This window comes from Cibotium barometz, chromosome 1 (genome assembly GCF_041138505.1).
Source record: "Cibotium barometz isolate CiBa-2024 chromosome 1, ASM4113850v1, whole genome shotgun sequence".
Lineage (NCBI taxonomy): Eukaryota > Viridiplantae > Streptophyta > Polypodiopsida > Cyatheales > Cibotiaceae > Cibotium > Cibotium barometz.
This window is the reverse complement of record NC_141046.1, coordinates 60,725,224-60,748,454: the sequence shown is the minus strand read 5'-3', so window position 1 is coordinate 60,748,454 and position 23,231 is coordinate 60,725,224. Positions and strand designations below refer to the sequence as shown.

Below are 23,231 nucleotides of genomic sequence, written 5' to 3'. Positions count from 1 at the left end.
GGAAAGCTGAACACTGAAAGCTGACTGCTGCTGAATGCTTCAAGGCTGAAGCCGAATGCTGAATACGAAAAGCCTAAAGCCAAATGGCTAAATGCAGAAAGCCTAAAGCCAAATGGCTAAATGTGGAAAGCTGAACACTGAAAGCCGACTATTGAATGCTTGAAGGCTAAAGCCGAATGTTGAATACAAAAAGCCTGAAAGCCGAATGGCTAAATGTGGAAAGCCAAATGCTAAATGGCTAACCGGGCAAAGCCAACAAACGTAGAAATCTGATGCAAAAAGCTGAAATTCGAAGGCTGAATGACTGGGTGGGCAAAACCAACAGACGCAGCTGAATACCAGAAAGCTGAAGGCTGAAAGTTGAACATTGAATGCAAAAAGTTAAAGTTGAATGCTAAAACCGAATGTGCTGAATGGGAAAAGCCAAAAATTGAATGACTGATCGAGTAAAGCTAACAGACTGTAGTCCTAGGGTTGACATGCCCAACACACTAGAGTGTGTGTTCACACGGGGAAAAAACACCTGCGAGCAAGGTAAAAAGTGCTCATGTATAAGACTGTTTACACCACGACTTCCCAGAGGCCAAAGGCTAACAATAATTGTCCCAAGTTGCCCTTAACAAGGTAGCCATGCTTCTTATATTATCCCAAGTCTTCTTGCACATAATTGTCCTTAACAAGCATAGCTATATTTCTTATCCATACATTAAAAAGCTTGGGATGGCTACCTTCTCATCTTAAGTTTCCCTTAACAAGGTAGCCATACTTTTTGTGTGTAATTGTCCCTGGTCATTAACATCTAGAATACAACTATCTTACCATGTTGCCACCACATGTAGTCATGTTTGATGAGTTAAATTTTGAGATTAGACCACTTATGCAAATTAAAACATAATTAGATATATAACAGTTGATAAGGGTGCTAGACTTTCAAGCATTATGGGCATCATTTTAACAAGAAAATATACTTAAAATTAATGTTTTTTTTGTAAGTTCAAATTTGTTTACCTTACTTTATTCCCATTGGTTCTTATTTGAAATCCCCCCGCCCCCAAACCACACACACACACACACACACATTGGGGAAGATTTACCACCTCTACATTTGTAATAATTTCCATTTGGTTTTGTTGAAGTTTCTTATTGCATTACACTTTTCTAGTTTTTAGGCTCTAACTATAGTTTCAATCCTATATTGTATCTATGCCTACTTAAATACATGGATGGTATTTTAAGGATGTTCACAGTTTTTGTAATGCTTCTATCTTGTTTGTCTGTACACACACACACGCACACACGCACATGCATGCACACATATATGAACATAAAATCACGCCTATGCACCTAAAAGAACTCACATGCGCACGTTAACATGTAGAGTGCGACACGTGCGCACACACACATCAACAAATCATACAAAAACTATTCCACACAAATAAACAAACCCATCCAAGCACATGTCTCTAAGCGCTCATATTGACAATAGCCATTTGATACAATGATATGGTTTTATATGCCTACCATAGAGTGAGACACATAACAATCATTAGTGTTCCATAACAATTGAAATCTTCCATGAATGTTATGTTTTTTGCTCCTAACATGTGCATCTAAATTATACTAACATTCATGTGTTAATGGTTGAGAGTGAGAAACCTATGAGGACCCTCAAGCTTAAAGAGGCCATACATAATTTAGCCTCACCAAAGTCGTATGTACATCATAAACACTTTTTCTTCCATCTATTTGGTGTTAAAGACCTTATTTTATAACAACATTTACCCATGCAACAATACTTTCATTTTGTACTATCATATTAGACTTTTTTAAGAGTAATATTTAAATGCATCATGCCAAAACTTCTTAAAAATGATACCGTGAAACCTTTATGTATGATGGCTAAAGCTTTGAATAAAATATTAGTATTCTAAATGTAATTAGTCCTCAATTAGTCACACACATAACTTGTGTAAGAGCCTTGTGATGTCATTAATTCTAAATATTTCAATGTAGTTAGTCACACACCTAACTTTTGGTAAGTCTTATGGTGTGGTTAATTCTACATTGCAACATTTAGCATTCTAAATGTTCCAATTTAGTTTAGTTGTAGGTCATGCACCTAACTTTTTTAAGTCTTGCGAGGTAATTAATTCTGAATCATGTATACTTTGCACATTGATTTTGGTCATTTTTCAAAGAAAATCACCAATTCATCTTGTTATCTCATCATATAATAATTTCAAAGAAAATTGCCTATTAATCTTGTTACTCATCATTATTTTCTAATAACGTAAAAGATGGCATAACACTAATTCTTTATATAATTTTTGATGATCGTGTTGACCCCTGCATCATGCATCTTCTGTAATAAACAGCTATATCAAATACAAAGCTTTCCTTTCTTTTTTTTTTGAAAAAAATTCTTCAGACATTGTAATTCATGTTGCACGTGCTTATTAAATGTATTTTAATAAATGTTATATTTAATATTTAATATATTTTATGTTAATGTTTTATTTAAATATATGTGATATTATAATGTTAATGTTATAATTAATCTTATTGTTTTATTTAAAAGATGATACGCGATTTTAATTTTAATGTTATCTTATAATTTATGTTATCAGACAAAAATGTTGGGCGTGCTTATTGAATGTAATTTAATAAACGTTATATTTGATATTTCATGTATGTGATAATTTATGTAAATGTTTTATTTAAATACATGTGATATCATAATGTTAATGTTACAAATATTACTATGTAGTTTGCACAACTCCTTTTAAAGGTGCACTCTAGAAGTTGTAACTTTTGCAAATTAATGTTGCATTATATCTTAGGATTGAAAGTACAACCAATGTGTAAATGCTTATACTACATATTTATAAGAATAGAAAGCACAAATAATATGTAAATGATTATAATTGGCATGGCTCGATTGGGTGTTAAGGTGTATAATTTGTTATTATCCACACTACTTATTAGTAGGGGAATGGAGCACTACCACATGCCGATACATAACATGCCTCTTCTTCTTTATCGGTCCATGAGTAGTAACATGCTATTATGTTAAGAGATGGGTGGTTGATTTTTTAGATGAAGTAGCAATTATCAATATTTGCATAATTAGTGTAACACTATCTATAAGGAAAAAAGGCATTGTCACATGCCAATGCATGATATATATATGAGTAGAAATATGGTGGTTGATTTTCTTTTTGGGTGTTCGTGATCAACGTTTGCATATTTGGTGCATTTACATTAGTTTAGAGCAAAATTTAAGGAGTTTAGGGAGTAGAATGCTAAGAGATAGAGGAAGTGAATGTTTAATAAGGCTTATAGGGGTTTGTGATTGGAATTTGCATGTATGTTTAAGTTTGCATGTGCAAAAACTTTAGTATAGAAAGGAGAATGTTTGGAACGAAGGGTAGCTAATTTGTAATGGTAAGAATGAAGGATAGGGCAGTATTTGTAGAGAATATATTGTTTTTATATTGTACAAAGTATATTATATTATGAAAATAGGTTTCTCAATTGGCCTAGCTTTATTTTTTTATCAGATCATACAATATATATATATATATATAAGTCTTAGTTTATATGTGAGGAAAAAGTAGAGAGAGAGAGAGAGAGAGAGAGAGAGAGAGAGAGAGAGAGAGAGAGAGAGAGAGAGAGAGAGAGAGAGAGAGCCCTTTTGATATAGCCTTTCTCATTGGAGGGGGGGACCTCTATAAAAAATCTTTCTATATGTCTTTGTTACGTACTCTTCAACATTGAAAGAAAATTTCACATATTTCATTTATGAAGAATGGTCATTTTGAGATTCTATTGAATATATGTTTATTATATATCTTTCACCATTGAATTCCACCAATCAATAGCTTAATAATTTTTTGATCTTTTTGTTGAGACACCTTGACTACTTGAAAACTTGAATGCTACCTCTATAACTTCCTTTCCAAAGGAAGTCTACTCATTTTTTTGTGACTTCTATATATAATTTTCAAAAAAGGCAACCATCGCGCTCAAAAAACGGAGACAAGAGAAGGCATGTGGAGTTAGATGTTGGGTGTGCCACCCTACCATGTGTAGGTTTATGAAATAGGCACGATTGAGGCATAAATAATGATGTGGGTATGTGTGAGGGGCCATAAAAGAAATGTAGGGGTGGAGGGTAATGTTTTATCTTTATGTGGTGTAGGAAATATTGTAGGTTAGGGAAAGTCTAAAATGTATTTTTTAAAGTATGTAGTTATGGATTGGATAGTAGCGGTGAAAATTTAAGTGGATTTATTAAAAATTTAAGTGGCTTTATTAAAAATATTGTTTGGATCTAACATATAGGTAGTTGATATACTTGCATGTATAAGGAGCAATAAAGGAGTTGAAGAAGTGCTTGGTGGTGGGTGGTCCTCTAGCGTAGGAATAATAGCTCTCTCCCTCTCTCCCTCTCTCTCTCTCTCTCTCTCTCTCTCTCTCTCAAACATGTCCCTATTCATTAGGGTAAAGGAGCACTTGAGTGTCTCTCACTAAATTCAATGTTTTCACTATGTATTTTTTATGTCTATCTCTGTCTCTTGTGTGCTTCTCAACATGCTCTTATGCATGTAGGGTCAAGGTCGCTTGAGAGTCTCTTGCTAATTTTACAATTTCCCCTATTTTTCTGTGCCGAGAGAGAGAGAGAGAGAGAGAGAGAGAGAGAGAGAGAGAGAGAGAGAGAGAGAGAGAGAGAATAAAGGTCAAGGGAGTCAGGTGTATTAGTGAGAATGCTCCAAGGGCATGTTCACTGCTCAAACATAGCTTCTTCCATAGGCTACACTATGAGTGGCATAGCCTCAAGGCTCCACTAATGGCATGTTCTCCTCTCGAACATAGCACTTCCTAGAGATTGTTATGGACATTGTATTGTGAGAGGGGGAACCTTACTCTTGGATTGGTTTCTCAATGCAATTAAAAATATTTTCAAGTTTAATCTATCAGAGGCAATAGAATGACACTACTCAGCTTTATTTGCGAGAAACCTTTCCCATGACCAATCTATATAGAAGGTCATTTAGATTGGAGTACTATTGTTTTTAAATATCAACTTTTCATTGGGGCTCTTGCACTATGTATTGTCTTTGCCATTTGTGCATGCAATTTTTGAATATGGATTAGTTTTGCGGCATGGCGCACTTTCTATATACATGCATGTGGATGCTCTTGAGCTTTGACAATTTTGAGATTAGATGTGTCTAATTGTTAATCTCTTCTTCTAATGGATGCATGCTAGGATGCACATATTGTGGAGCATAAAAATAGCACCATTAATTGAGCACTTGGAATTATATTAGTAAATTAAGAAAGTATTTTGTTGAACTTTCTCAAGTGGTTATGATACTTAACTATGGTGCATGGAAAACACAACATCGATATTGTTAAATAAGATACATGCCTATTAGCATACATTTCTAATAGAGAAAACATTAAGTTTATAGATGAGCGACTACTACTTGTTCATCTCTTTTACTATTTTAAAAGAAAGAGAGGGCAAATGTAATGTGGTAGCCCCACCCACAAAAATAGTCTTTTGTGTGTGTGTGTGTGTGTGCATGCACACACTAGCATTTGGCGAGGTGGTGGGGAGGGGGGGCTGGGGAGTTTGACATGGAGGTTGGGAGGTAGAAGGGGATAGGAGGAGCACACAAAAGATGGAGGAGGTTGGAGAGTGAATTAGAGTGGGAAGAGATACGAGAATGAATGGGAAGAGGAGGAAGAGTGGAGGAAATGCACATAGAGGAGTGAGAGGCTTTGTGGTGGGCTACCATGAACGTCTCGCTAATTTGTAATATGAAAGTCCTCAAACCCTTTTGGATAAGGGAAGTTGAGAAGATAAATGCTTTGGATTTACCTCATGCAAATTGCATCATACACTTATTATAGTAAAAAAAATTATTTGTTCGCATGCCCACATTAAGTTTATCACAAAGCCACCTTGCATTTTGTGTGTGTGTATAGTTGTTGTCCAAAGGAAATAGGGTATGAATAGAACTTAGAAGCATTTGGTAGGTATAGTTTTTTTCCATTGATTGATGAATGTGAGAACCATATGATGCACACAATGGATCATTTTATGGTTTCTTGCAAAGGTAAGTTAGTTGAATATAATAGTTGGTTTTTGAAACACTAAAAGACCCGTGTGAACATGTTGAAAATGCGGACTCATTATTTAAGAAAGAGAAGTTGATTCACATGAAGTCAAAGTGCCTCTTGGGTGGTATATGCTTAAGTGCAATAATGTTTTACGACCAATCATATGATAACCCTAGTATAGATTGCAAATGTACACATACACAAAGAAACAATCTATACCATGCTAGCATATGGTTTTCGCAATGGGCTCCTACTTGAGAGCTTACACACTCAAATCCCATCCCATGCACTTTGGTATGGTTAGATGGGTCATATGTGGTTTGGAAGGAGATATCATGATTATCTTCACATTGCCTTGCTAAAAGGCAGTGTGCTTTAAGGGCTTTTAAAACATAACTTAGGGCTTCTTTCACAAGCAAGTGTTGTCATGCCTTAAGGGGGTGAGGTAGCTTGCGCCCATTGTCCATAATGCTTGTTTGCGAAAAATAACCTTCACGCTTGGGTATGCCCAACAAAAACAAGAGCCATGCCACAACTATCGAGAAGAAAAAACAGTACAATTGGAAAAGGTCCAACATGAGCTCGCACAGAGAATTTACAGATCACTATTCTTCGACCAATCAAACTCATTCCAAGGAGGAAAAAGTTGCCAAACTAGTAGTTCCCTTGTGCATGCTATGGTTCCAAGATGGTGGGCATCTATAGTGTAGAGTTAAGTTACCCCTTGCACTCACCTTTTTTTATGATACAGATGTTGCAAAGGAGGAGACATAAAGCCTTGACATCCCGTATTCGAAGTGCGCTCGTCGAACCGCACGTGGTGGGGTGGGCATGGGAAGAGGGGGCATGATTCCAACAACAGTTGAAGCTACTTTGAGGTATGCACATTGTGTAGGGCATCCATAAAGTATGGATTACCAAGGTGCTCCAAAATTCAACGCCATGTCAAGTGTATGTCCGTAGTTTGATGCACGCGAAGGGGTCATGGTGGGCTTGTGTTGCGGGGAACGGGTGAAGCTTGAAACCATGTGGCATGGTGTTACATGCCATACATTACCTCATTGCCTGCTTAAGCCCGCCTCCCCAAACCAGACTGCTAAAAAGATCTCTCAGATCTGGTGAAGGTTTCCATAGCCAGGCCCGGCCAAGCCATGGAGTGGAAAGAGCTTCCCCTCAGTCAAAATTCTTCCCATTTTTAAATCGCCCACCACCGTCTGCACCTTCACCGTTTTTCACCCACTTCACCTGCTACAGTTTCTTCCCCTTTTTTTTTTTGTGGTTTTCCTCTCTCTCGTCCGTGTCTGCACTTGATCCCCCCCCCCCCCCCCCCTCGCCATAGTCATTTTCTTGGAGCTTTTCGACCGCTTCATCTACCCCGCTCTTCCTTTACCTCAAATTTATCCCCATCTCAAGCTTTCCAAGCCCCATTTCTGCTTTTGAAAACCCTTCATTCTATTTCTGTCTGCACACTCTGTCAATTCACTGCAAATTCTCACCATTTCTCCTCCTTTCCGACAAGACTTTCCAGGCAGGGGCATCCCTGACAGAGAATTTCCCTGCCGAGATTTCCCGACAGGATTTCTATCGCGTCACGACTTTTCCAATAGTGTTTCAGTTCCGGAGCACAACGAAATGAGGGAAATTTCGGCCCCTTTGCTAGATTGAGAAGGGGGCGAGAGTGATGACAGTAAGAGAACCCACCGGAACAGACAACAGGGTGGGAAATTTTCTTCCGGAAGCAAGAAGGCCGGAAATTTACGCATTGTGGGAGTAACCTAGCTGTAAATTGTCTCATTTGAGCTGTCAATTGAGAGAAAGCGGGCATGGTTTCACCATAGCCGAAAGCTTGACTGAGCTAAATATGGAATTTGGTCTCTTCAACTTTCAAGGAAATGGCTACACTTAAAGACTTTGCAGGGAAAGCCTAAGCTTTAGTTCGGACCATGAAAGCTTGAGCCTCACATTCAGTCAATTTTCCTATTTGGGTTCCTGATATACACCAGCTTGGCAGTGAGCCATTTTTATATATTTCATATATAGCCATTTTTTTTTGTATTTGGGTTTTTAGCCACACAAAGATGTTCTACTCTCAGTTCATTTTAGCAAAGAAAGGACCCCTGGGTACCATATGGATTGCAGCTCACCTGGAACGGAAGCTCCGCAAAAATCAAGTTGCAGAAACAAACATTGGAGTGACAGTTGGTAAGTTTGATTATCCACTTATTACTAAAACTCAAAAGACTATTTCATTAAAATTATGGGTTTTTTAAGGCTCTCAATTGATGAGTAGGGTGTTTGTGTGTTACACACACGCACACACACATATGTAACATACAATAATCCCTCCACAAAATGCTGAGTGTAGTGCAGCAGGGGTATGATACACATGGATGCACATGCATCCCGGGGGGGGGGGGGGGGGGGGGGGGGGGGCATTGGTCCCTTTTTGTTTCCGTAGTCCCTCCTCCCCCCCCCCCCCCGCCCCCCCCCCTCTTGCTGGTTGGACAGCCTGACACGCATTAATGGGGCTAAATGCCTGAGCCCCTTCGTTGTTTGGTGGGGGCTGTAGCGAGCTGTTCAATGGCTTGCACATGGTCACCCATCTTCACTTGACATGGCTGTTCTGTTCTTGCTTCACGTGGCTGCCTGGAACCTACTCCATTTATGTGTGGCATGACACCCTGTCAAATGCTGAGATATCGGCTGTTTTCTATCATTCTCTTCAAGGGCTTTGCCAAGGAGATCGCTTCTTTGGAAGGATTTGGCAGCCAGTCCAAAGTGGTGGCAGCTCATGAGATTTGGGAATTCCGGACTCTCAGAGATGAGTCACGTTGAAGAGAGGGTAGGTCAGCAGTATTCCATTCGGAATGGATTGTTGATAAAAAATGGGAATGCTTGTGTGGCTGACATCAAATTCGGAAAAAGATACTTTTTGAATGTCATGATGTACCACGTGCAGGGCACCCAGGCATTTATAGGACTCTTGCATTAGTGAAGAGATTTTTATTGGCCACAGATGAAGACCTATGTGGCGGACTATTTCAAGAAGTGTAGCTAGTGCCAAGTTAATAAGGCGGGGGTGTCTTCGGCAAGGTGGGTTACTTCATCCATTGGAGATGGCAAAGTATCTCAATGGACTTTATTGTTGGGTTACAATCGAGGACATTATTCTATCTGGGTGATAGTTGATAGACTAACCAAGATGGCCAGGTTCATCCCAAAACAATCTACTATAAAGAGTGACGAGTTGGTTGCTTTGTTTGTAGATCGGTCATAAAGGCTATATGGATTGCCTAAGGTAATAGTCAGTGATGGAGATTCAAAGTTCACCAAGATTTTGGCGGTTATACTTGAGACTCAGCTAAGTATGTCTTCCTCATATCATCGAGAGACAGATGGTTAGACTAAATGTACGAATCAAACTTTGGAAGATATGCGAAGGGCTTGTGTTTTAAAACAGCAGCCAGAGTGGAAAGGTATCTCCCATAGTTGGATTTCGCGTACAATAGCAATAAGCATTCTGCAATAAAATTCAACCTATTTATGCTTACGTACAATTTTCAATCTAGGCCACGATTAAGTAAAATCCAAAATAGGCAAGCTATAGATTTTATACAAGATATGCAGGAGATGCTTAAGTTAGTCATGGAGAGTGTAAGAAGAGCTCAATCTTATGCTAACCAACATAGATCTCCAAGGTTGTTGGAGGTGGACAAGTGGGTATTCTTGAAATTACTGAAGGACATGCGTACAAGAAAACATTACAAGTTGCCTTCTAGGTATTGTGGACCATTTCGGATCACAAGAGGATGCATGCGAGTTTAGGGGCATTATTTTTTTAAAGAAAGCGTCGTGCTATTTTTGATTTTTTTTTAAAAAGCACAAAGGGCCTTTTTTTTCCTTGAAAAAATATGGATGGGGCTATATTTACCTTGGTGCATCCTAAAAGCAAGTCCTATTGTTTTTTTTAAAAGTGAAAAGCACAACATGTGTTTTTTTAACTCATAAAAACAAGGTTAGGGGAGTTAAACACATACTATCATACTCCGGGTGTAACGAAAGGTTTGGAGGTAGTTTGTTGCGTGCATATTTACAACACGGTTTCCATCTCTTGTGTGTGAAGCATCTGTAGGTCGTGTTTCTCACATATTTTCTCGTGTGAAAGCATAGTTTTCTCTCTTTAAGTTTTGAATTTTAGAATGGGCACATAGTTTTCTTGCAACAGGAGATGCTTTATTGCCTTCAGTGTACTTTACTGCCTTCATTTCATCCATGGCCGAAGATTTTTGGTTGATGATACCCTGTCAGACGACGAGGATCATCCTCAATCCCAAGGGGATCAAGTGGAGTTCAAACAAGAAGAGTAGAGAAGACTTAGTTTAACGAGTAGATGGCAAAACTCCGGAGTGAGTTGCAGGTAGGTATTCAATGGAATCAACAGGTGTTGCTTCTCCGAAGGTAGGTATTCAATGGAATCAACAAGTGTTGCTTCTCCGAAGGGCAGTGGTTGGCTTGGCAACTATTGCAGGTATGGTTGCAGTGGCTCCTTCGTTCACACCGGATGCTTTTGCGGGCGAGAAGAAGTAGAGGACATAGGAGGTTGTAGACTCTTGGCTCAACCGTTGGAATGTTCACTTTGAGTTTCACCCATTCCGAGAAGCTCAAAAAATTTTGATGGTTAGGGGTTTCTTGAAGGGGAAATCCCTGACATGATGGAGAGAGCTCAAGAATTAACCCACCTTCGAGGTGATTTTGCAAGATAAGTTCCTCCAGGCAGAGGATGAGTTTGATGTAGTGGCCAAGTTTGCGGTTTTGGATATGAAGAACATTTCTTTCGACACGTCTTACAGAGATTTAGATAGTTGTAGTCCCAAGCAGCACACATGGATGCCACAACATTGTGTGGGTTCTTTGTCCATGGGTTGGCACGAGGACACAAGCTTTAGGTGAAGAATAATCATAGTAGGGACACTGGAGGATGCCATCCGGCATGCTAGAATTTATGAGGAGACGATGGTTGGCCAAATTCAAAGAAGTCTCCCAAAAACCTCAAGCCACATAAACCTCTGAGCAGGCTTTCCAGCGTAAATGAAAGTTTAAGGTTGAGAAGGCTCCTCAAAGCCAAACCTAGGCTTTGGGCGAGTCTAGTCCGAAGAAGGATCAGAAGCACCAATAGAACTTTCGGGGGGATAGGTGTTTCACTTGCTGTCAGAAGGGTCACTTGAAATCGAGTTGTGGTCAGAGTGCTGCATGGAATGTATTTTCAACATGGCAGCCTTTGGTCCTAACAACTCGATAAGTATGTATGGGTTGGTGTTAGGGGAGACTGTGCACATCTTTTGACCCTGGTAGTACTCACAACTTCCTTAATGCCAAATTTGTGCAGAAGCGAGGAGTTGAGACACAACCAAGTGATCACGTGTATCATGAGAACCTAGCTGCGAGATCTGAACATATATGGGACAGGCGTGTCTCAATTACCGATATCTATCCAAAGTTATATAGAGTTTCTAGATTTTTTTGATTATGAATCTAGATAGGGTCGATGTCATACTAGGGAAAGAACGGTTTTATAGCCATGGCATCCATGTAGATTGGAAGGGTGATGTTTTGTCCTTTGTAATGGGAGATACTCCTGTATGTTTGAAGGGTGATTTTGCAGTCCCACCCTCTATTTTGTAAATTCAGCAACTCCATTGGCAACAACCGAGAGTGTTTGTCTGTCAATGACCTCAACCACCTCATGATCAAAATAAACTCCAAGTTCCTTCCGAGCAGCCATGTGAACTGAAAACGAGTTCTCTGAAAGCTGAGGCACATGTAAAACATCACGGAGGGTAGCAGAGGAACCAAAAGTAACATTACCAATACCAATAATGGGTAAGGAAGAGTCATTGCCAATGCGGACTGAAGAAGAGAGTGGCTGGTAATCCTCCAAAATATGTGAATGTTTGGTCATATGGGTGGAAGCAGCGCTGTCACTAACCCACTCAACCTCTGTTGATGTGTCACTACCCTCTGTGGAAGAAGCTATATATGTGATCACGAGGAAAGTATCCTGTGGAGAGGTAGGGGGGGAATCTGTAACTGCCATGTATGCCACTTTGGCATTGCCCTTGTCCTTCACCTTTTCCTTGCCTTTGTTCTTATCAGAATCCTTGTCAGAGTCCCGAGAGTTATCTTTGGCTTTGTATTTGGCTTTGGCTGCCGGTGAGCTGTCATGTCGAGCAAAGCACCGTTCTTCCGTATGGTCGGATCTGCCACAAAAAGAACACTCCAAGGTTTTGTTACCTTTGGCCTCTGAAGCATCCTTCTTGCCTTTTCCTTGGGCAGCTTTGGTTGGTGTTGTTACCGCCTTGTCCTCCTTTGTTCTTTTCCTTATCTTGGGCAACAAAAGCAGATTCCGACTTTCCTTTGCTTCTCATCAAACACTTGTCATGTATATAACTCACAACTTCTTCAAAAGATGGAAGAGGCTAGTGAAAGTAAATATGATCTTTGAATTTGGGCATGTTCCTGGATTCACCTAGGTATATATGATCTTTGAAGGAATCAAAAGAGGGAGGCAATTTACCAAGCAGCTTGTGGATTGGGTTGTTGATTGCTCTCCCATATTCTTCAAGTTGCCGCTTGATGTGAGTAAAGTCCCCAATCTTATGAGTGATATTGTCAGATTCACTCATGCAAAACTTCTCAATATCTGCCTCCAGCTTAGCAATCTTCACGGAAGAAACAACACCAAACCTCCTCTGAATCTCAAGCCACATTTGTCGGGCATTACTCCTTGTAGAAATAAACTGTGCTTGTATGGCAGGAGTCATGCAATGAATGATGATGAGGCGTGCATGAGCATCCAAAATGTCACATGCACTCTGCACTCAGTGCATGGTGACAAGATGGCTCATCATCAGCAGTGCAACATTTGTACATTATTAGAACCCAGTAGGATGATATTTGTCGTACGCCGTGACCCCATTGTATACCCTCAGTCCAGGATAAGTCAGGCACGAGCTATGTAGGTCATTCCTTAGCCTTAGCGGGTCAGTCAGTCAGTCAAGTCCCTTAACCCACTTGGAGAGAATCATTCATGCATGTAGAGTCAGTAAAAGCCTTAGGGTTTGCATCAGAAAGCACTCTGTATCCTGCAGGCTGCATAATATGCATTCATATGCCTGTGCATCATTTAGAACATCCCAGAAGCCTTAGGGAATTTACTAGGATTTATTTGGTATTTTTTCCATATTTTATGGTATTTATTTAGCATTTATTGTCATTTATAAACATAAACTTTATTAAATAAATGACCAGCAACTTGACCAGCCACTAGTTAGTATAAATAGGCTTGCACAGGGCTTAGACATTCATTTAGTCTACAGAGAGCTAGGTGCCTTCATCCTCAGCACTAGGAGCATTCCCCGCCTTCAGCCTAGACTAATCCAGCCCTTCTGGAGCTTCTGCGTTAGCCTCTCAACACCCCTGAAGCTTGCGTTTTTACTCTCAGCAGTCCCTGCAGTTTAAACACAGCACATCAGCATTCTTATTCAGCAGTCCCAGCAGTTTAACGCAGCACCACAGTCCCTACAGCCTCAGGTGCAGCCACCTGTACCCTAAACGCAGCAGTTCAGACCTTCAGCCCATAGGTGCTTGCATACAGCACCCTGCCAGGCCCCAGTACAGCAGGTTCCCTCTGTGTTTGAGCATAGATCACAGCCAGCAAGTATTCTGGACAGTTCAGTCCTGCGTTTGCAGTTCTACAGCAGTTACCTTGCGTATTCAGCCCTACAGCAGTGCCTCCGCCCTCTGTGCATCATCCATACATGCTACAATCATCTGGTGAAGGTAACATATCATTCATAAGCATTTACAGCATAGTTACATAGCTTAGAACAGTCCACCACAGTCCTTTCTTAGCCTCAGGTGTGCAACCCTTCCTCATGCCCTTGGGGAGAGTGCATAGGCTCGAGATCAGTTCATCGAGGTGTTTCTATAGCCGTGTACAGCTCAGCTAGGCTTCCGATCCTTCGAGATCTTGCGTTTGGCTTATCTACAGTCCACAGTCATTCTCTCTAAAGTAATAAAGCAAATACTATCTCGTTACCGGGATAGGGGGCTCTTCAGTGGGTAATTTGGGACCCAATTTGGTGTACAGTTCTCATATCTCTTTAAAGTTTGAAGTATTAAAGTGGATTGCTAAACTCACGAAACTGAGGATACAGAAGACGGTGTGAGCATTTGTATGACAGGATCCTCCAATACCAAGACTTCCGCTACATATTACACAAAACTCCCCATAAAGCTGGATCCACCAAGGTAGGTGTCATAACTGATGTCCAAACACCAACACCTTCAAGAAGCAATTGGGTATAATAAGGCCAAGTATGATAATTGGTGGCTAAGCTTCATGGAATCACTGATTTGGGGAGGAGAGTAGGATGGAACATGAGAGAAAGAGGGGGAGAGGTTCTGTGGGAGGGGAGAAACAAGAGAAGAAGTGGTTCAACAAAGGATGAGGGGACCACCAAAGGGGTGGAAGGAGAGGGTACCGATGATGTCATGACCCTGTGAAAGTGGAATAGCTTAAGTGTGAGCATGGTGGTTGGTGAGCAAGATGCATACTTGGGTGTCCGGAAAAAAGTAATATGTGTGGACAACCCCAAGTGTGAAGGGGGACCAAGGTATTAAATTTTATAAGGTTTATAAACCTTGGGTGGCCCTTAGTTTTTAAAAACTTTAAGGGAGGGCCAAATTTTGGAGGGGGCTACTCTACTTTTAGAGTACACGCCTCCCTCATCATCTTCTCTCTCTTGCTTTTTGGAAAAGAGAAGTGGGCTGGCTACGTGGAGAGAACAGGTCGGCTGGCTGCGTGGAGAGAGACTGGTACAGGTCGGCTGGCTGCGTGGAGAGAAGCCGTACAGTACAGCAGCTGCAAAACGACTCGTACAGGTTGGTACAAGCGGTTGCAGGTACACACTGGTACGACAGGTACAAGCTACTGCAGGCTTTATGACGCAGGTGGCTGCAGGTCATCTGACGCATACAGGTACAGGCGAGTACTGTACGGACAGTCTTGTCCAGCAGGTACAGGCGGGTACAATTCAGTCCTGTACAGCTGGTACAGGCGGCACATCACAAGGGTGCAGGCGGCGCATCATAAGAACATATGGCTTTAGATAGGTTCCGTCCGGTTGCTGCTAACTGGCTGACGTAGGCAGCTATAGAGGTACAGTTCTGAGGCGGCTACAGGGAGAATAGTACAGACAGGTACACACGTGTGCTGTAAGTACAAACCTGTACGGACAGGTGCACACGTGTGCTGCAGAGTTGCTGACACAGGCAGCTGCAAGTACAGACTGGTACGGTCGATCCCTCCGGTGTAGAACTGCGCATAGCAGCTGGTAAACTCTGAACATATATTTCTCTCTTTCTTTCCACTGGCTTATGTCTGCTACAGAGTTGTTTCTTCTGGCCCTTTGTGAGAGGAGGGGTATGGCAGTTTGAAGGGTGGAAACAGAGTTGGACAGTGGATTTGTACTTGGGTTGAGTTTGAAGCCATGAACATGGAATAGCTAGATGCGTGCTCAAGGCTGCCCTGTTGTATTGTCTTGGTTGATTAGAGGAGACTACAGTGTGTTGCTTTTGTGGGACACAGATCTGTATGTGAATCCTCTATGCTAAGAGGTCTTGAGGGCTACCAGATTGGACATGCAGGTTTACTTTCCTTGACTGGTTTTGTTGTACTCAGTTAAACTTTTCATTGAATTTGAATAAAGAAATACTGAAAGGGGCGCCAAGCTTTGGGGCCAACAGGTGTCGTTTTCCTTTTTGTTCTGGAGCATTCTAGCTCCTGTTCATTTGTTTTTTTTTGTCTGGACTACAATTGGAAAGGTGATTGCTAGTCTACCGCACTTTGGTTTCAACCAGAGGCCGGTTTGAAGGTTCCGTTGCCGGGACCCATCATCAACTTTCTTAAGGGGGTGAGCTCGTGGTTTTCTCGAGGAAAGCCATTGCTGAAAAATTCAGCAATATGTCAGACACAGAAGATGAATATTTTTATGAGGAAGACGAAGGCCTCTCTTGAGAGAAACGAATCTGAGGATATTCTTGTAGGAGAACAGGCTGCAGAAGATGCACAATATGAGGATGTAACACAGCCAGAAGACATGCCTAGTAAAGAGGAAGATGATGCTCAGTTTAAAAATCGTTTGGCAGGGGTAATGGATGTGTTTATGCAGCTCACTCAAAGTGAGAAGTTTGTTGAATTTATGAGATCCCGTTCTGAGCCTGAAAAGAAGAAGAAGAAAGTGCGTTCTAAGAACCCACCTCAGGGCAATAGTGGTGCCTTCCCACAGGATCCTTCTTTTGGACAGTTTGTGAACATGCAAAACACTTTTGGTGCAAACTCACAGAGTTCCTTTTTCGGACAGCCATCTATTCCACAACAGTCTATGCATCCAGGCTATTTTGGTGGTGGCTCTGTGTTCCAATCCATGACTGGGGGTTATCCTCAGGGAGGCATGGGTATGCCAGGGAATTTTGGAGCTAGTTTTCAGCCTGGTATGCAAGGGAATATGTATGGTGGTATGCAGTCCGGAATGCAAGGAAACATGTTTGGGGGCATGCAGCCCGGAATGCAAGGACACATGTATGGGGGCGTGTAGCCCGGTATGCATAGTGGTATGTTTGGAAACATGGCTGGAATGTATGGAATGCCAGGTGTGGGAACTGGCAATATTGACCCTATGATGGGCATGAATTCCGGGGGTAGTAATCTTGTGAAGCCACTTCCTTACGATAATCTAACGCCTATGGGTAAGGCGAAGGATTATAAGGAAGGGGGAGCTGCAGTAAAATTTGACACGTTCAGTGGGGCCAAAGATAAGCTAAAGGCACTTACCTTTTTACAGCAGTTTGATGCTGCTTTTTCTGGTGGAAATTACACGGAATCTTCTAAGGTGAGAAAAGCTGCGACTTTTCTCAAGGGCAATGCATTGCAGTGGTGGTCCACTCTTCTTTTACAGGGCATAGCACCATCTACTTGGATACAGTTTAAACAGGTGTTCTCTTCCGTATGGCTCACATCTACTTTTGAGATGGATGTAATGACAGCATGGCACAAGTTGGATGCATCAAAGTGTGAAAATCTTGAGGATTATAATAAGAAGTTTTGGGAAGCTTTACTCCTAGTTACTTCCTATCGTGTAGTGCCTTTGTTTGAGCAGGTGGAGAAGTATTGTTGTGGGTGCCCAAGGAAGTGCGTGACTATTGCATAAAGACTCGAGTAACAAACATGTCGCAGATGACAGAGAATGCTATGACGGCAAACGCGTTACTCACTGGAGTCTGATCTGGATTTAAAGGAAGTAAAAGCTGAAGCAAGAAATCTGAAAAGTCAGGGCATGCTTCGCGTGATGCAAAAGGGTCTACAGAGAAGCGGTATAAGAAGTTACCAATGCCCAAGAGAACTCCTGAGGAGAGAGAGGCTTTGATGGATGCTCGGAAGTGCTTTTACTGTACAGAGGAGTGACGTATGTTTTTTAATTGTCCCAAGCGTAAGTCCCAAAAGGACTCTGACACTAAAGGGGAGCCCAAGTCTAAGAAATCAAAACCTTCTGCAGGGTTAGTTCTTGATCTTGTTGGGGAACAGCCAGGTGGTGAAGAGACTGAGTTGTGCAGGGCATGGGGCAAAGTGAGAGATCGAAATGCCTTGATTTTCTTTGACACAGGTGCGAGAGCCAACTTTATTTCACCGGATTTGGCTGGCCGATTGGGGATCCGTGTAGAGGAGATGGGGCCTTTGTATGAGGCTAATATGGCTTGTCCTGGGTATGCAGAACCCGTTACTCCTATTATTGGGAAGCTCAGGCTTCATGTGCAGGGTCATGTGGACAGTGAGGAGTTCTACATCATGCCACTTGATGGTATCAGAATATGTAGCGGAAATGATAACCAAACTTGGGTTGACAAGAGCAAGTAGAATGCAGAAAATAGAGCAAGTAGAATGCAAAAAATAGACAGCACAAGAAACACAGAGAGATAGGTGTGCAAACTCTTCTCTATACACAAGATCCCGCAAATAACTGAATGATACAATGGTGGGGGCATGGGGCCTATTTATATGCCCCATGCATGCCGTCGGCCTGCTGTAAAAGCTCTCCACGACTTCATTCAGCAGTCGGCCAACAGTAAATGGCCTCCACGACTGTAGGAGCAAGTCGGCCAGCCACCAGCACCTCCACGACTGCTGAATATGCAGTCGGCCAGCCACACGACTACTGTATGGACAGTCGGCCAGCCACTAGGTGCTCCTGCCAACCATCTGGCATCCATTCACACCATGGAAAAAATGAGAAAAATAGGGAAAAAATATAGGGAGTGAGGAAAAATGATAAAACACCTTATACAGGGCGGGCACACCCACAACAGAGGCCCTGGTGTATAAAAGTAGACAGGAGATGACTTCTAACACCCCCTCTCAGCTCTCCTGGCTGTGAAACCAACCCAAGGGAGCTGGAGTTCTGCCTGAGCGTAGCCTGAGGTTGAGACTTCGTGAAGAGGTCTGCCGCATTGTCCTCCGTCGAACAATAAAGTAGCAAGATGTCACCAGCCAAGATCTTCTCACGTACAAAGTGATACTATATCTCTATGTGCTTGGTCCAGGCATGGAAGACCGGGTTCCGAGCAATAGCTATACAACTCTGGTTATCGCACTGGATGACTGTGGGCTCCTTCTGTGGAAACCCAATCTCGCCTAGCAGCCTCCGCAGCCACACAACCTCACAAGCAGCACCACAAGCAGCCCGGTACTCTGCCTCTGTCGAAGAAAGGGCAATAGTTGGCTGCCTCTTGCTGCTCCAAGAAACTGCTCCTGAGCCGAGGGTAAAACTGTATCCTGAAGTAGATCTCCTCGTATTTGGATCTCCTCCCCAATCTGAGTCACTCCAACCTTGGAGCCTGACTCCATCCCCTCCTGTGTAAAAGAGTCCTAGATCCTTCGTACTTTGTAGATACCGCAAGATCCGCAATCCTGCGTCCCAATGAGACTTCAATGGCGTCTGCATAAAAGAGCTCAACAGCCCCACGGAGAAGCTCAAGTCCAATCTGGTGTTCAGCAACCAGATCAATGAACCAACCAACTTCCGGTATTGCGAGGCATCAACTGGCTCACAAGGATCAGTAACGGTTAGCTTTGTGTTCGGGTCCATCGACGAAGTAATAGGCCATCCCAAAGGCCTCAAGCAACTAATGAACATACCACTGCTGAGAGACGAAAAACCCCCTCTGGGTCTGCGAGATCTCCAATCCCAAAAAGAAGTGGAGTAAGCCTAAGTCGGTCATCTCAAACTCCTTTGACAAGGCAGCCTTTGTCACTCTAATGTGCTCCACATGACCGCCAATGAGAATGAGATCATCCACATAAAGGATGATAAGCGTGACCATGCCGCGTTCCCGAAAGAGATACAGGTTTGGATCTGCAACCGATCTCTGAAATCCAGTCCGAATAAAGAAGGAATCAATCTTCTGATTCCAAGCCCTGGGAGCCTGCTTAAGACCATACAAGGCCTTACGTAACCTGTAAACCATCCCTTCAGATCCTGGAACAATAAAGCCTGGAGGCTGCTCAATATACACCTCCTCGTGCAGGTCACCATTAAGGAACGCAGATTTTACATCCATTTGATACACGGGCCACCTCTGAGAAGAAGCAAGGGCAAGAACGGTCTGAATCGTGGACATCCGTGCTGTCGGTGCAAAGGTATCCTCGTAGTCGATGCCTGGCCGCTGAGCATAACCTTTAGCCACAAGTCTAGGCTGTGTGTTTGTCCACCGACCCATCAGACGCATATTTGGTCTTAAAGACCCATTTGACACCAATGACTGACCGCTTCGACGGCCTCGGTACCAACTCCCAAGTGTTGTTCTTCTCGATGGCATCAAGTTCCACCTGCATGGCTTTCCTCCAAGTGTTCTGTGAAAGGGCTTCCTTTACGGAAGTGGGCTCTTTGTCCCGCATAATACGAGACATCAAAGCATAGTTCACTTGAAGAAGCTCCGCTGTATTGCTTTTCTCTCGGACTCTGTGTGATCTTCAAGAGCCGTCCTCTGTGGTCCACTGGGAGGGTAGCTCCGTGACACCTGACTCCCGAAGGGTGTCTCACAACCACCTAGGTACTCGAACAGATCGTGGAGCCTCCTGTGGGGGCTCTACTCCAGCTGCGGGCTCAACCTCCTGTACTGACTGAGGTTGATCAACTGGAATGATGGTCTGGGAATCATCATCAGACTCCTCTGGATCTCCAAGAAGTGGCCGCTCCTCGACAGTGGATACTGGAACATGCTCGTCAAAGACCACATCCCGGCTGACAACAATCTCGTTCCTGTCTGGATCATACAACCTGTATCCCTTGGAAAGAGAGTTATACCCCACAAATACAAGCTTGCGGGACTTGGAGTCAAGCTTCCTCCTCTGCTTCTTCGGAATATGTACATACGCGTCACTCCCAAAGACACGGAAGTGCGAGAGATCAGGTTTCCTGCCAAAGTATGCCTCAAATGGAGTCATATGGGGTACTGAAGTCGTCAAAGATCGGTTGAGGGTGTGGACAGCCGTTGCCACAGCCTCTCCCCAAAGTGGACGAGGAAGATCACGATGCTCCAGCATGGTCCTCGCCATCTCCACCACAGTCCTGTTCTTGCGTTTGACAACTCCATTCTCCGAAGGCGATCCAGTATTGGCCAGTTCCCTTTTGATGCCATGATCTGCACAAAATCTGAGAAATACAGTCGAGGAGAATTCAGCTCCTTTATCAGCCCTGAGAGTCTTGACTTGAAATCCAGACTCTTTCTCCACCATTACGTGCCAATCCTTGAACCGAGCAAAAGCTTGGTCCTTCTGGGAAAGAAAGTAGACCCACGTGAATCTAGTACAATCATCAACAAGCAGCATGAAGTAGAGAGATCCTCCCAAAGATGGTGTCTGCTGAGGTCCACACAAGTCAGTGTGAATCAACTCCAATGGTTTTGAAGCCCGCCTGGAAGCTTGCTTCGGAAAGGATTCCCTGTGCTGCTTACCACGTATGCAAGAACTGCAACGCCCTTGCCTACAACCAACATCTGGCAAGCCAACCACCATCTGGTCTCGGGAAGCTCGCCTCAATGCATCCACATTTAAGTGGCCAAAACGAAAGTGCCACAGATCTCCGACCTGAGAACCTGTCAACGAGGAGAGTGCAGAGAGCTTGAAGATACCATTCTCCACACCGCCTTCCCAAACAACCTGGCCAGTCTCACGGTCCCGGAGAACAACTGAATGCTCCTCAAATTCCACCCAAAAGCCAGTCTTGCATACTTCATGCACTGACAGAAGATGAAAACCGAGAGCAGGGACATAAAGAACACGGGAAGCATGCTTGCCACCCTTGCCGTCGGGAACGCCCTCACTATGTATCGGAATAGTGGAGTTGTCGCCAATAAAGATGCGACCTGACTGCCGTTTCAGATCCAGAAAGAAGTCACGGGATGGAGGCAGGTGAAGCCAACTGCCTCCTCGCTCGAAGATGATGAAGCGTTGGAGTCCATCATCTCTAAGTGCACAAATGCCGGAGTCTTTGCAGCTGAGGTTGAGGAATCAGCACTCTTCCCTGTCCGCTTAGGGCACTTCCTCCAATAGTGGCCTTTCTTGCCACAATCATTGCAGAATCTTTCGGCCTTCAGCTTCTCTCGTTCTGAGTCAAGCTTCTTCTCAGAAGACTTCTCCGGTGAAGCCTTCCCTTTGCCCTTGTTGTTATTCTGGCCTTTCGACCGTTGGCCAGTTAAGGCCTCTGAACCGCCGCTGTGAGGAGGGTTTGTGAAACGTTCCTCCTGGTCCAAGACCATTGGCACAAGCTCCTCCCAGGTAATGGTGCTGAGCCTGCCACTCGTAATCAACGAGGAATAGAAAGCAGAATACTGAACAGGCAAGTGGGACAGCAAAGTGATGGCCATGTCTGCAGATGATATCTCTTTCCCAGCTTGTAGGACTTCCTGCTGAAGGGCCTGCAGCTTGTTAATGTGTTCCCGCATCGTCGAGGACTTTGCAGGGTTCATAACCCGCATCTGCACTTCCAAGGAGATCCGTTTCATGGGTGATACCCTGTTGTAAAGAGAAGCCAAGTGCTCCCATATGCCTCTCGCCAGTGTCATGTGCTTTACATGATTGATCACTTGTGGTGTGCAGTTGAGGAAAATAAATGACCGGACCCTGGCGTTGACACGATCCCACATGTGTGCCTGTGCCTCTCGGTCCTCCTTCATCGACAGCAACTCCCCTTCCTCTGCTTCCGGCCGTGGAACCCCGATGATGATGATGAAATCAGCAAGGTAAATGACTCCAGCACAGACTCCATCATGACCTTCCAGATGCCGTAATTGGATCCGTCCAATTGACGGTCCACTGGGAACGTGGGGAGAGTCGAAATCTTCACATGCTTCTCAGCCATCTCTAGTAAATCTGCCATCACGGGGAGTAAACTGAAAGGGTGGGAAAAAAAAATCTGTAATACCTGCAAGTGGCTGTCCAGCACCTTAGCCCGCCTTTCTCTTGCACCTTCTCTTCCCAAACCGTCCAAAACAGTCCACCAATCAGCAACCTAACGATCCCCCTCTTGCTCAGGAAACTCCCAAGATCTATCACGAGCCTGGGGCTCTGATACCATGTCAGAATATGCAGCGGAAATGATAACCAAACTTGGGTTGACAAGAGCAAGTAGAATGCAGAAAATAGACAGCACAAGAAACACAGAGAGATAGGTGTGTAAACTCTTCTCTATACACAAGATCCCGCAAATAACTGAATGATACAATGGTGGGGGGCATGGGGCCTATTTATATGCCCCATGCATGCAGTCGGCCTGCTGTAAAAGCTCTCCACGACTGCATACAACAGTCGGCCAGCAATAAATGGCCTCCACGACTATAGGAGCAAGTCGGCCAGCCACCAGCACCTCCACGACTGCTGAATATGCAGTCGGCTAGCCACACGACTGCTGTATGGACAGTCGGCCAGCCACTAGGTGCTCCTGCCAACCATCTGGCATCCATCCACACCATGGAAAAAATGGGAA

At 43.4% G+C, this 23,231-nt stretch overlaps 1 protein-coding gene across 2 annotated transcripts in view; it reads left to right on the top strand.

The window, feature by feature from the left end:
- Window positions 1-7,115: 7,115 nt before the first annotated feature.
- The window catches only part of SYN4 (sister chromatid cohesion 1 protein 4), a 62,138-nt gene continuing 46,022 nt past the window's right edge, over window positions 7,116-23,231 (top strand). The window contains exon 1 of one of the 2 annotated variants that reach the window (XM_086804528.1): window positions 7,116-8,334. In XM_086804528.1, the coding sequence (XP_086660654.1) occupies window positions 8,211-8,334 (124 nt within the window). In that variant the 5' untranslated portion in view covers window positions 7,116-8,210. The remainder of the gene's footprint in view (window positions 8,335-23,231) is intronic. The other variant, XR_015266872.1, reaches the window with a different exon arrangement.